The following is a 13312-nucleotide window of genomic DNA, read 5'->3' on the forward strand; positions in this document are numbered from 1 at the left end:
TTTACAAACGCCAATGAAATATATTGTAATTGTTTAGTTCTTAACTTTACGTAAATGTTGTTATATGGGTTAAATACCAAATTTTAAATGGTTTAAGTTTTTGTTTTTTTGCATTCATATAGATTTGATCTTGCAAAATGGCACAACCCAAAAGAATCCAACTACGGCTAGAAGATTTACCTATTGAGCTAATCAGTGAAATATTGGCAAAAGTAGGTGAGAGGTCACACCGCGATCTAGGCGCAGCAATTATGAGTGGCCCACTCCTTTACGGAGCGTCAAAATCACCAGAAGTCTTCCAAAAATTACACATACGGCCTATTTTGCGTTTACCACGCCGTGCCTATCAACTTTACCCAAACCTAATTGAAGTCTGCGCTAAACACGGTAATACAGAAGCATTGTATTTTCAAGGGCTGATTGAGTTTTTCCTTCAATCCAACCTAAAATCCGGGTTGGAAAAAATGAAGGAAGCAACACTGACATCAAACGGAGAAGCAACGTATGTGTATGCAATTATGTTGACAGTCAACGGTGAAGTTGAGGAAGCCGTCCAGCAGTTGAAAAAATTAGAGTGGCATAAAAAACCAAACCAGCTGCGCTTATATAGAAACCGTGTCATATGGAAGATAGATGGGATCGGTGTCCAACAATTAGGAAGAATGACTGCTGCAGCAAAAACAGTTCCAATAGGGAAATATTGCATGTGCGAAACAATGGAGGCAGCTTGCACCGAATGTGTTTTCTACAAAGAAATGAATTATTTAGCTTATTTTATGTAACCATCACATAATATTCAAACATGGGATTAGGATGTAATGGGCGCCTGTTATAGATTGAATTTTGTTTCTTCCCGTTGTTTACAAATAACTAATAATGTATGTGCGAGAGGAAAGAGAGGTAGAGAAGCTATTGCCAATACTCTTGCTATTATTTAATTTAAACAAATCAGTTATGGGAAATTATAATGTTTAGAAATCTTTAATTGATTTCGTAGAGTTCGTCTCTCGTTTACATTTTTTTGTGGAGCAAACTAAGGCTACTGCATCAGGCCTTTGTCGGGAATACTTGCTTTAGGGAATGAGATCGTATGGACGTCTACTGCATGCCATGGGAATCTTGTACTCTGTATTATAGTGGTAACGGGATTTAAAATTTGATGAGTGGATATATTATAGAATTATTGGATGGGTTAAACATCATCAGAATTAGAATTTCAAATTATTAAATTATTGGATTAGTATCTCATATGGTGTATGGTAAATCATATATCTATATAGAGCTTTCCAAAACTTGGTTGATCCCTTTGCCTCATAATGAATGAAACATCTCTGTGGTTGTAAAATGCAAAATTTGATTATAAACTCTACAACACTGCATTGTTTGTTGTCTTCTAGCGCAGCGTAAGTTTGGGGGTATGGTTGAAGCTGTCATTTAGTGTTTGGCTAAATACAACGTGGTGGTGTCAAGATGAATTAGGGTGGAGTATATTTAAGGTGAGAAAAAGATTTTGTCCTTTTTTTTTTGTTGATTTTAAACCGTCAGGGTGGAGTATATTTAAACGGATTTGGTGAAATAAATGTATTGTCATTATTGTCATTATTTGATTTTATGCGTTTTGATTTTTATTTTCAAATTGAGAAGTAATTGTGTAAATTTAAGATCTTCATTATTGGTGGTCCTAAAATTATTGCTTAAAAAACGGTAGGAAGTATCTCTAAGATCTATATATCTCTTCAAGACCCCCCATTTTATAGTAAGACTTAAAAGTTTTGTGTGGAAATATGACTAATATATCTGAGCTTAGGCTAGCTTTCCATATACCAGAGGAGAAGGAATGTTTGTTCAATGATGAAGATGGTGGTCCGAAAGAGTCAATGTTTTTGGCATTGATGAATTTGAATAGGTCGAATTCTTTGAGTAGGACACTCATGTATGCCGAGATTCCAAGTTATTTTATTTGGAATAAGAAAGAGAAAAGGTTTCAGGCAAGGAAAAGAGGTTCCCAAATAGGAAGGTTAGAGGTTGTTCCTCGACACATGGGGGAATTGTATTATTTGAGAATCCTTCTAAATATTGTTAGAGGACCTACATGTGGTGAAGATTTGCGAACTTATGAAGGTATTGTTTATGGAACATACAAAGAAGCATGTTGGGCACGGGGTATAATGGAGTAATAATCCTTTGGTTTATGTTTTCATGAATGTTTTAAATTATGTATGGGAGTTCTTTATTTTCCTTCTCTATCTAATCATATAATAAAACATGGTGTTTGGTTTTCTCCCACCTGATTTGCCATTATTTGACATAATAATATGTAAAGATGCTATAACAATCCACTTTAACCACTGTAAATCAATACTTTATAACTTATTAAATCCAATAAATAACTTTGTTTTAAAATGATGATAGCTCATTCGAATCCAATAATTAATATTGGCATTAACTTTCTTTACAGTATATATTCTATTTGTATAAGTGAAATAGAAATATTAAATCGAATACAATAATTAATACTGACATTTCTATTTTTTGTTAAAAATATATTCAATCTTAAAATATATATATATTCAATCTGTATAAGTAAAATACAAATATTTATAAATTTAAGTGAAGAAGGTTTGCTACATATTTCAAATACCAAACGTCCAATTGGGGATTTGGTTTGTTTTTTGTGTTGGGCAATTTTGTGGCCCACTTATTATATAATCTTTAACTAATTTTGTGTCCCTCTTTTTCTGTAAATCCACTACGTTGGGCAATCTCATCGAACAGCTAGATGATATGAACGGGTCGTCGACTTATTTTTTCACAAAATTGGCCTTAATAGAGTGATTGGGCCTTTTCTGTAGTTTTGAAGCCCAATTAAAATTAGACTGCTCTGTTTAATCTATGAGCAATCTTATTTTTGAAGAGATGTCGACTTATGTATTTTATTATCGGATCTGTATCTTCTTCTTCGTCACTCTCTCTTCTCCTTCATTCCCCTGATTTGATTCTTCACCTTAATTACCCTAATCCCTATTTCTGACATCTATTTCTGTTAGTTCCTTCATAAGAACTCCACAGGCTAAACGGCACCACAAACCCCAACCGGAACTGCTTTGATTGCTCATCTTCGGGATCGGACTGTAGAAGGTATTGAAATTAGGGTTTCAAGGTATTGGGATTCCAGGGAAACTCGAAGAATCAAAGAGGAATTTGAGGGAGATTGAAGAAAGTGTGAAGAGCCATGGAGAGAATTGAGACCTAGATGTGGTAATTAGGGAAGAATTTAGAGGAAGTTAGTAAGAGACGCAATTGGCGGAGGAAAAATCACATTCCCTGTTTCCCTTAACAGGTTTGTTTTTTATTGTTTCTAACATTCCATATTACATTCCATATGGTCTCGTTACCGAAAGCTCTCCGATCCAACTACTCTTAACATTTAGACCATTAAAAACCAATCCAACTACGTAGCCATGTTACTCTTTCTCCTATCAACAGTATACTTATTAGAACCGTAAACTAAAGTTTGTTCAAATCTAATATCGCCTTATATAGAGTTGAAAGTGATGGTAACGAAAAGAAAAGGTGAATTTAACCTGACAAACAATTTAAATGTCCTAATTTTGTGAAATCTGTTACTGACTGAGATACCCTCTTGTACAGGGCTGGTCGTCTGCCTGGATTTGACAATTTTGTATTTGATGAGTGGAAAATGCTGCAATCATATAGAAGCTTAAAGAAACAACGACTGGAGATGAGACTCAAAATAGAAGCGGAGGTAAACAATTCTAGAAAGTGGAAATCATTAATCTTTAAATGAATTTAATTATTTGGAGTTCCCAGTTCGGGCCTTCTTGCTTTCTCTCTCTGCTGGTTCTAGTGGCGAGCCTTGACCACTGATGTCATTACAGTTTGCAGTGGCTGGTTGTTGGACTTCGGTGCAATGCTTCTCTGATGTCTCTGAGGGTTGGTCATGGTCGTCAACTTCGTTAGGACCAGTTGATGTCTGAGGCGGTGGATGCTGGACTTCACTAACAACCCGAGTCACGGTAAATGTCTCATACTTTGATTTGAAGTTGTAGCCTGAAATTTTTAATTCAAACTCGAATGTCCTCCCAGTTAACTCTGCAAGTACTTCAGGCACACCATCCTTCATTGCAGGCTATATAAATGGAGAAGAGAATGATACGTAGAGAAAATAAACATGAGAAAAGGATTAATGCGCAAGTTGTATGCATGGGGGAGAGGTTAGGCTGTTACAAACCTGTGAGTCAATCAACTCTGTAACTCCAATGTGTATCAATTGTGTGGTGGGTTCATCAAGCATAACAAATATTGTTTTGTCTTTACCGTCTGTGACAGCCAGTTCAACCCGATACTTGACCACACCAATAGGCTCACCAGAACAACGTTTGCAAATTAGGGAAGATCCTGATTCCACAAGCTTTAACCCACACTTGCCACATGCAATGTATTTCCACCCTCTGTCAACCACGATCTCTACAATGTAAGCTGTGCATTTGAACTCCTTCTCCTACATTTATAATAGTATGCATGGGTCATGAAAATGAGTTTAGAGTTTGACCGGAAAAAAAAAAAAAAAAATGAAATGAGTTTAGAGATGGAAACAGTGGAATTAGATTAGGGAATAGACCTGTTCTGTTGAAGTGGATACAAATTTGCGGGCCTCTGCAATTGAAAATGTTTCAATTATTGCAGGAGTTTTACCCCCATTAACAGTTGGTGGTACCCCATCGGGAAGTGAGGAGCTATAATGATAGGAATATATTGTCAAATAAAACATGGTAAGTATTTATATATTGTTAAACAAAACATGGTAAGTATTTGAAAATATGGTAATTTTAAGTGGGGGAGATGTACCTTTTTGGGAAAACTTTGATAGCTTCATAGTTGGCGTCTCTGTAGAAACGGGTTGAGTATGTTGTGCTCAATGACAGATTGCCTGCATTATCATTTATTTAGTAAGTATGTGGTTAGAGAGGGTAAATTGTGTAGATGTAAATATAGTTTGGCTACCTCCATAGGATTTTGGATTGACAGCCGTGATTATTAGTATAGTTGATTTGCCAACAATAGAAGCATATAACTTCCGGAATTCGGCTGCACATCCATCCCATACCATGATGCGGACATTGTTACCACTGCATATATATTGAGAAATTAAGTTCTAGTAGCTGGGGGAATACTTGTCAACGTTAGATGGGATGAATGAGAAACTTACTCGGCTAGTCGCAAATATAAAGTGATTTTGTCCTCTGAGGATGGGTCATCCAAACTGGTCCCTTGAATCTTTGTTAGTTCCCCAACAACATCTGGAATGTGAGTACTTGTTAATGGGATGAGTAGAAAAATATATAAGTAGATAATGATGCTGATAGACATAGATATTTAGGAAGCACTACCAGGTAAATGTTGATTAGTCCCAGCAAGAGTCCACAATTCATTTTGTTGGCGGAACCTAAACATCTCATGTGGAATCACGGATGTGTTTCGTTCTATGGATGTAAGGATGGTCCCATCCAAGAACTTAATTACGTAGGGATGATCTGTTAGTTTGTATTGTGGATAGCTAGTATCCACTTGAAAGTCAGAAATATTGTAGATGCTCCCCTCGTGAAGGTCATCTCTGAAGCGGTAAACTCGGTATTGGGGTATGGAAACTTGAATTAAGGTAGACTGCATTATATATATCTTTGTTAGTAATTAAAATAAAGGGGCTAAGAAGATGTATATAAACATATGGAAGTTGTATACCTGTTCATCAAGTAGGAGGAAATCTAGGCTGATTATTTTCCCATTTTGATGGAAAGCTTTTGCATGCCATTTGCGTAGAACACGGCCACACACCATTTGAGGATCACGCCCTGGCTGTAGGTCCTTCAATGGAATTATAGTCATACTTGGTAATTGGTAATGGTGGTAAGAATCGAATATGGTAATTTGGTTTATATATAGAAAGAGCCGAGTTTGGGTTTTAAGGGAGACAGTAAAGAGGAAGACGTGGTGTATTTATTAAGAGATCGTGGAGGAGATCGTGATTTGAATATAGGATTTTATAACGTAGTCTTAATGTCGTATATATGAGTTACGATTTCCTGTTAATTTTGAGTTAGGATTTTAATCGTTTGTATGGGAATAAAATTGGGAACCTATTAAATACAGTATCAATCAGCCAATTTAAAGCGTTTGTATGGGATTAAACGAAATACCAAACAGCGAATATCGTACGAATTTAAGGTAGATATTTTCGTTTACAAATTTAAGTGAGACATTAAAGGAGGGACATTAAATTTGCTTAAATACAATATCAATCAGGCAATTTAATTCGTTTGTATGGTATGAGTTACGATTAATTTGAAACCTATTAAATACAATATCAATCAGGCAATTTAATTCGTTTGTATGGTATGAGTTACGATTTTCTGTTAATTTTGAGTTAGGATTTTAATCGTTTGTATGGGAATAAAATTGGAAACCTATTAAATACATTATCAATCAGCCAATTTAAGGAAGACATTAAATAAGTCATTAAATTAGAAAACCTAGTAAATATCGAACAGCCAATAAGGAGAGAGTGGAAGTGTACTTTTATATATATGATTTGCTTTTGAGCCCAATTTGATGCTAATGGGCTTTTATTGGGCAATTTATCTATCCACTCTGTTTGTGACAAGGATTTATCATATTCTTTTTTGGGCTTGGTGATTTTTTTTTTTTTTTTTTTGTCAATCGGCTTGGTGATCTAATGTCAGTTTTTCTCATTGCTTACTTTAGTAGCACAACGCTTATGCTTGATTCTCATCATCATGGTCCTAATTGGTTCAGTCTCGAATCTTGAAAAATTCAAGAATGCTCACATAGAGATAGAGATACATAATTCTTACAATCGAATCAATAAAATTTAAAACAAGCCGAAAGAAATTTTAAGAACAAAACAAAGTTTAGGAATTTAATCAAAGAACAAAAGAACACTTTTTTTTTCAATTCTTTTTACAGAAAGATCTCAAACTCTCTGGGAGAAATGGGTCTGGAGTGTCAATCAATGGTAATGGTGTCTTGTTAGTAGAGCTTAATTCTGGTCTGGATCGGCGCACGACAAATCGGACACACTTTAAGATCTGGTCCGCATTCACAACAAGTCTGATGCCCACAACCAAACGCCATGTTTTTCGGGTTGCTCAGACATATCGGACATAGCTGTTCAAACGGCAAAATCAACCAACAAATTTTGTAAGTTCCAAACACTTTATTTTCTTTCTTTCTTTCACGTAACATTCCAGACAGATTTCAAGTTTCTACTAAGTTACCTGGCTATCGTCTGCACCACTGCTAATTGGATAAGTAGGTACACTCGGTTCAAAACTCGGTATCCGGGTATTATAGATCGATGATCCACTCTGCACCGGTGGCGGAAGTGGGATTCTCTCTGGGATACTCCCATTTCTTCCCCTGCAAAAACAAAATGTAAGGGCCAAGAGATACTTTTTGATATGCAGCTAAACCTAAGTAGAGTTTTAATTTGAGTCCTTACCCTAAAAGGTTAAGCTCTATGGTTGCTTTGTACTGTGGAGGAATCTCCATGAGAGCAGAGAGCGCGAATTCTGTCTCCTTCCGAGACTGCTCTTTGTTCTTTGACATGATCTCTGTGAAGTTCACAAACTAGAAACAGAGCAACATCTCAGAAAATATGTTTCAAAACTGAAGCAAACTCTAATGTCATGATATGAAAAAGAAGCTTTACTTGAAAGTTATCAAAGGCTCGGGCAGGTATGTTGTCATCAAATTCCTGCATCATGTCCCATGGTCCGTCCCCGACTCCGACTAAGACTATCGACAAAGGAAGCGTACTGTAATAGAGATAATGAAACTGATCACATGACACACAAAGAAAAGAGCTTTAAAAATGTAAGAAACACAGTCAAAAGATTAAATTGTTCCCACCTTGCTTTCACAATAGCGTCAACTGTCTTCTGTTCTTGCGGACTTAGCTTCCCGTGTTCAGTATCGACACTTCTTGTAACCTGAAACGACAAAATTGAGTCTCCAATATGATATCCCTAGACACAGAATCAGAAGATCATACCACAACACAAAATATTAACCAAGTACCTGGCCATCAGCTATAATCACCAACACATGATATTGGCCACTACTTTGCTCAACCACTGTCATTGCCATTTCAATGATCGGGGCAAAAGAGGTTGGTCCTGTGAAACACAACATTCCATGTTAAAAAGAAGAATCACAATTTAAGTACTTAACTTGCGTTTCACAAGGAGATATTACATAATGCTAGATGCAGGGCAAGGGAGGATAATAAAACCTGCGAGCTTAAGCTGAGGCACGATTTCTCTATACCGAGCCAATACTTCCTCAAATCCATTACAGAATCTACCCTCTGGATAGAAACTAAACACGTCTTGATCATGAGTTGATGCTGCAAAGAGGTGAAAGCAAATCTTGATTAGCTCTGATTGATATACATTATTCTGAGAGAAATCGAGAGACGTAATAAAAAAAAAAAAAAAAAGAAGAAGAAGAGAGGTTACCGTCTCCAAAACCATAACAAGGAATTAAGTTATCTTCGTCAAAGGCGGCTAAGGTTCTGCCAACGATAGTGATGGCTTGTTCGTATGGATTGGGGGTATTGCTTAAGTGATGCAAGTTTTTCTTATTGAAAGAGTTGGCCCCTGCAAGAAAATTACCAATTAGCTAGTAGGTTTCTCATAGTCATAGGGGACCTATAAAAATGAAGATATTGTAAACAAACCTGTCCATTCATTGCTCTTGGTAAAATCAATACCAACGATTAGATTAGAAGATTCAAGACCTGCACGCCCTAGAGCCTCGGACACCTATTAAAACAATTCAGAGATTTCAGTCTCACATATACACACACTATTTTTTTTTTTTTTTTTTTTGTGAGGGAAATGTATATATATCCAAACAACAACAAGTAATAAGCTCTAGTGAATTTGTCTAAAACTGACCTGATCTAAAGAAGAGTAATTATCGGATATTTTGGAATACCTCCGATCAAATTTCTTCCTATCAGGACTCTGTGGAGGAGGATTATTATTATAAGGCTGTGATGGATACCCCTCTTGACTATACGTATAAGGCTGTGATGGATACCCCTCTTGACTATACGTATAAGGCTGCTGAAAATGATGGCCAAAACTGGGAGCAGGAGGAGGAGCAGGAGCAGGAGAAGGAGCGGGAGAATTATAAGTGGGTGGAGGAGGGTAGTTGTAGCTACCAGGGCCAGATTGAGTGTAACTTTGATGAGAAGCCCATGATGATGAAGATGGAGATGGCGACTCTTCTTTCGAATTCCCTCCTCCCATCAAAAACTTTTGCTTTTTTTTTTTTTTTTTTTCTTTGTTTTCAAATAAATAAAAAGATCAAAGACGACGACCTCCTACCTGCAACATGTACAATAAAAAAAAAAGATTCGGATGTTAGAATCAAACTTATCCTCTTGGGAAACAACAAAGGGAGAACACAGAATCGATGCAACATGCAAAATACCTATATCGCTGGCTATAGAAAAAACTTGAAACTTTCTTGTGGTTTCCTTAAATCTTAAGGGGATGGGGGAGGGCAGGGGGCAATTATAAAGGTGGAATATTCACGATACTAATGAAACAGGTGTAATAAGGCGGCTCCTCTGAGTTTTGAAGTCTTAATTCTTAAGAAGGAGAAGAAGAAGAAGAAGAGGAAGAAGATTCAATCACGTTACCTACATCACCGACTTGAGCCGTTACGCTGTAATTATAAAAGAAGAGTAATATAGATTTTGTTTTTTCCTTTTTTTTTCTGAAACTATTAGATAAGAACAACAACAACTGTAGATTTTCCCATTAAAAAAAAAAAACAAGATTGAGAGAACTTAGCCCTTTAGGGTGTGGGTTTTAATTAAACAAAAGTAAAGACCCAGAAAAATCTGAGGCGTTTTAATTACTAAGTAGTAGTAGAGTAGATTTATATTCGGAACATATTAAATCAAATATGCGCAAATAAGAAAACACACAAGAAGACCAAAAGTGTAGACTGGATTCATTCATTCATTCACCCAACCAAAAGAAAGATTTTAGTTACTATCTATCTAAAGATTATTAAAAAGATTTTTTTTTTAAAAAAAAAAACAAACCTTTATGCGTGAGAGAGAGAACAGAGAAGTCGACGAAGAAGAGCAATCTGACAACAACACAAGTGTTTTGTGAGGAGAAGAAGATAAAAGTGATTCTTCTTTCTTTGTTGTTGTTGGTTGGGCATGTCAGAAGAAAAGGAAGGGAAGGGATCTTCCGATGGCGGATTCAATAATCCCAGATTTTGCCTTATTAGTTCTTTTTGTTTGTTCAGAAAGTAGCAATCTGACCTTTTTTTTTTTTTTTTTTTTTTTTCACGTTTCAATCATGAAATCAACCCAGCGATATAAAAAAAGTGATGCGTTGGATTTTGTTTTTTTTTTGTTTTTAAAAAAAAGGTCAAATTTCACACAATTTATCATAAATAAATAAAAAAGAGGAAAAACGGACTCTATCCATATCGAGGATTGAAAAAACAAAACTTCTTTATTCATCCATATCACTGGCCCACCAAGTCAAGGGAGGTGGTCCCAGATTACTACATTTTCAAATTTTTTATAAATATTTTACTGCTTCTTCCCAAATAACATTATAGTAAATTATGATTTAAAAGCAAATTAAACTTTTGGTTCAATCAGCTGCTTAATAAGTAAGTAGTTATAAAGAGTTAGAAGAAATAAAAGACCACATCTTTACAATGTTTAGTATGAACTAGAAAAATAGAACATGTCTGGCACGTTCTCTCCTTTTTTTCTCCCAAAATAATATTTCTTTATTTTATATTATCAAAGCAAAAACAGAGCACAAATATGTGCATTTATATGGATAAACAGGAACAGCTAAGTCCGAAGAAAGGGAAAAAAAAAACGAAGAGAGACGTACAAGGAACAAAACCACTAAAACGTGCAACCCAAAAGAAACAAAAGAAAAAAAAGAAAGAAAGAAAGTTGTGAGCACAAGGTTCCATCGAGACACTAAACCTTTATGCGTGTAAAAGACTCGATCAGGGCATTTTCATAAGATCTGAATGTCTGAATCATTCAAACACGAAGGCGCGATTTTTACCGGCTGAATCTTAAATCCCGATTTCCGGCATTCCTCTTCCAAAAGCTTCACCTGAGATGGACCTTCAGGGCAGAACACAACCACTGCTCCTCCACTTCCTGTGAACTTCGAAGCTGCACCAACCCTCCTTGCTACCTCCACCATCTCTATGTTCATTTCTCCTAAGCATTCGTCCCCAAACATCCGCCTATCGAAAAGTTTTTTTTTTTATAAAAAAAGACATCATTATATGTTTAGACTCTCTCATCTCTGTTTAACCATCATGTGATCATAGTTGGTTGAATCTTGAGTTGTTTGCAATCTACATTTACCTCCGAATGTCAAAGTTACGGTTCATGAGTTCCACAAGTTTGGAATGGTCCTTGTTGAGTAATGCAGTTCGACCTTCTTCTGCTACATTTCCAACTTCTTTCATTGATGAGATTATAAACTCATCGCCGTCTAACCATCTTTGCCTGACCTTACTATGTACCTGCATTCGCAAACAATGTTAATATATATAAAAAAGAAACATCCAACAGAGAGAAAATTATACTGAGCAATGCCCGAAAGATTAATGCTGAAATCAAGTAGCTTTTTGAAAAACCATTAACAAAGTCGGGTAACATGGTAGGTACCTTCCCTGAGTCGCTAGGATTCTCAGCATAGATGAGATGCAAAGGAGGGAGTAGACTGATATCCATAGGAGAATAAATCCCATGTCCCAGTTTATCCATGTGCTCCTTACTAAAATCCTGGAAATTGAAGATGATACAAGTTAAGTGTCATGAAGTGATGGGGTGTTAAAATTATGATATAGAAAAGAATGGAGACTGACCATGTGAACAAGACCACCGTACACTTGAGCTACCCTGTCTTGAAGACCAGCAACGATACCAAGTTCTTTCTCAGCATTGAGAACAAGGTTAGGGCGAACTTGTACTTTGATCAGATGCCTGACATTGTAGAAGTCGAGAAGGCAGTTGAGGGCAGCGGATACGATGGCACTAGAACCCGAAAGCCCTGTCTGGAGTAACATCAAAGCTAGAGAGCATCAGAGAAGAATGAAAAAAAAAAGAAGAAGTGGGGGAAGCAAAAGAGTGTAGCTTACACTACCTGCCTAGGGATATTGGTATCATAGGAAAGAGAGAAGTTGCCTTGATGAAGTTGGATGGCATTATCTTTGCAATAGTTGCGGAAAATTTTACAAATGGCCATAAGCAACCTTACACCACCGTAGTAGCCTTCATTTTGCAAACGATCCACCTAAAGGAAGCCAAAATATATAATAATAACAACCTCACAAGTTAGAACCATCATGAAGCCTCTGGGAGTATTAACATTTTCAAAGAAATTAAACATAATACAATTTGGGGCCAAATATTGGAATCTAGTGATGCAAACATACCCAAAAAGCACAATAATATTTCATATTCTTTAAAGCATTCAAAAATGAAGGATCAACCGACCAAGCCTAAAACAAACGGATCCAGAAGGAGCAGAGAGCAATTCCACAAGGACAGATCCAGAGAGGAAAACAAAAGAAAGAAAGAAAGAAAGAAAAGACGTACGAGGTGGTCGAGAGAGGTGAAGCGGACGAGATCGTGGAACGGGTGAGGCTTGATGAGGAGATGCTGGGAAGGCTCGAGCTTGACGGAGGCCCAGAAGTTACCGATAGTGAAGGAGATGGTACGGCCGAAGTAAACATCGCTTGGGTTTCCGAGGAACCCGATCCGAGCGAAGGAACGGTGCTCGATCCCCGCCCTAGGCTGGTCGGCAACCGTGGATTTAGGATCCATCTTCTCCTCCTCCTCCTCCTCAGTCCTCCCCTCCATTTGCCCTGCGCGTTTTGTTTTGTTTTACTTTCTTTCCCTTTTTATTCTTTTTTTTTTGGAATTTAATCGCCTGAGCCTTTGGGCACTGACACTGACTGACCCGTTCACGATCCAAAGCTTCAGATAGTGACATGTGTCACTCAATTACAATTCTTTTCTAGTTTAATTCAATTTTTCTCTTTTAATGCAAACTTTCCAGGCCTAACTTATCTCTCCAGTATTTGGGCCCTTCTCCACAGAACTACTTTCTAGTTGATTACTTACTTCTTATCCCTCCCTAGTTATTGTGAAGATAGTCAATTGTCAAGCTAGCATTAACTTTTGATCGAGGGC

General features: G+C 36.8%; 3 protein-coding genes and 1 long non-coding RNA gene across 7 annotated transcripts; 2 read left to right on the forward strand and 2 right to left on the reverse strand.

Annotated features, from left to right (window-relative positions):
- Positions 1–137: 137 nt before the first annotated feature.
- On the forward strand, positions 138–782 carry LOC147920017 (F-box protein At2g35280-like). The gene has a single exon (XM_087503094.1). The coding sequence runs from the start codon at positions 138–140 to the stop codon at positions 780–782; it is 645 nt and encodes a 214-aa protein (XP_087359220.1).
- Positions 783–3899: 3117 nt separating this feature from the next.
- On the forward strand, positions 3900–4490 carry LOC147920018 (uncharacterized). The gene is made up of 3 exons (XR_015590603.1): positions 3900–4037; positions 4150–4254; positions 4351–4490. It is a non-coding gene; the product is annotated as an uncharacterized LOC147920018 (long non-coding RNA).
- Positions 4491–6843: 2353 nt separating this feature from the next.
- Positions 6844–10559, reverse strand: LOC104763726 (E3 ubiquitin-protein ligase RGLG1). Of its 3 annotated transcripts, none has more exons than XM_087500702.1 (12): positions 10163–10483; positions 9541–9751; positions 9000–9434; positions 8780–8864; positions 8559–8699; positions 8333–8446; positions 8119–8216; positions 7951–8030; positions 7751–7856; positions 7541–7668; positions 7317–7458; positions 6844–7206 (listed from the first exon to the last, which is right to left on the reverse strand). In XM_087500702.1, the coding sequence occupies exons 3-12, from the start codon at positions 9354–9356 to the stop codon at positions 7069–7071; spliced, it is 1389 nt and encodes a 462-aa protein (XP_087356828.1). In that variant the 5' UTR covers positions 9357–9434; positions 9541–9751; positions 10163–10483; the 3' UTR covers positions 6844–7068. The 3 variants fall into 3 exon arrangements, with proteins under 3 accessions (XP_087356828.1, XP_087356827.1, XP_087356826.1); XM_087500701.1 differs by having other exon boundaries at positions 9541–9777; positions 10163–10462; XM_087500700.1 differs by lacking the exon at positions 9541–9751 and having other exon boundaries at positions 10163–10559.
- A 287-nt stretch (positions 10560–10846) lies between these two features.
- On the reverse strand, positions 10847–13216 carry LOC104763727 (glucuronokinase 1). 2 transcript variants are annotated; one of them, XM_010487086.3, is made up of 6 exons: positions 12716–13216; positions 12261–12410; positions 11983–12171; positions 11783–11899; positions 11477–11637; positions 10847–11352 (listed from the first exon to the last, which is right to left on the reverse strand). In XM_010487086.3, the coding sequence occupies exons 1-6, from the start codon at positions 12977–12979 to the stop codon at positions 11115–11117; spliced, it is 1119 nt and encodes a 372-aa protein (XP_010485388.1). In that variant the 5' UTR covers positions 12980–13216; the 3' UTR covers positions 10847–11114. The 2 variants fall into 2 exon arrangements, with proteins under 2 accessions (XP_010485388.1, XP_087356829.1); XM_087500703.1 differs by having other exon boundaries at positions 11477–11633; positions 11779–11899; positions 12716–13109.
- Between the last annotated feature and the right edge of the window lie 96 nt (positions 13217–13312).

This window comes from Camelina sativa, chromosome 19 (genome assembly GCF_030686135.1).
Source record: "Camelina sativa cultivar CO46 ecotype springtype chromosome 19, ASM3068613v1".
Classification (NCBI taxonomy): Eukaryota; Viridiplantae; Streptophyta; class Magnoliopsida; order Brassicales; family Brassicaceae; genus Camelina; species Camelina sativa.

What these genes read in the sequence shown, in the direction of transcription:
- LOC147920017 (XM_087503094.1), top strand. Translation starts at nt 138, where the DNA reads ATGGCACAACCCAAAAGAATCCAACTACGGCTAGAAGATTTACCTATT.
- LOC104763726 (XM_087500700.1), bottom strand. Translation starts at nt 9,356, where the DNA reads ATGGGAGGAGGGAATTCGAAAGAAGAGTCGCCATCTCCATCTTCATCA. An exon ending in GCCTCAGCTTAAGCTCGCAG is followed by an intron (nt 8,217 to 8,332) that starts GTTTTATTATCC and finishes TGTGTTTCACAG; the next exon opens with GACCAACCTCTTTTGCCCCG. An exon ending in GAGCCTTTGATAACTTTCAA is followed by an intron (nt 7,669 to 7,750) that starts GTAAAGCTTCTT and finishes CTCTGTTTCTAG; the next exon opens with TTTGTGAACTTCACAGAGAT.
- LOC104763727 (XM_010487086.3), bottom strand. Translation starts at nt 12,979, where the DNA reads ATGGAGGGGAGGACTGAGGAGGAGGAGGAGGAGAAGATGGATCCTAAA. An exon ending in ATACCAATATCCCTAGGCAG is followed by an intron (nt 12,172 to 12,260) that starts GTAGTGTAAGCT and finishes ATGTTACTCCAG; the next exon opens with ACAGGGCTTTCGGGTTCTAG. An exon ending in CGTAACTTTGACATTCGGAG is followed by an intron (nt 11,353 to 11,476) that starts GTAAATGTAGAT and finishes ACTTTTCGATAG; the next exon opens with GCGGATGTTTGGGGACGAAT.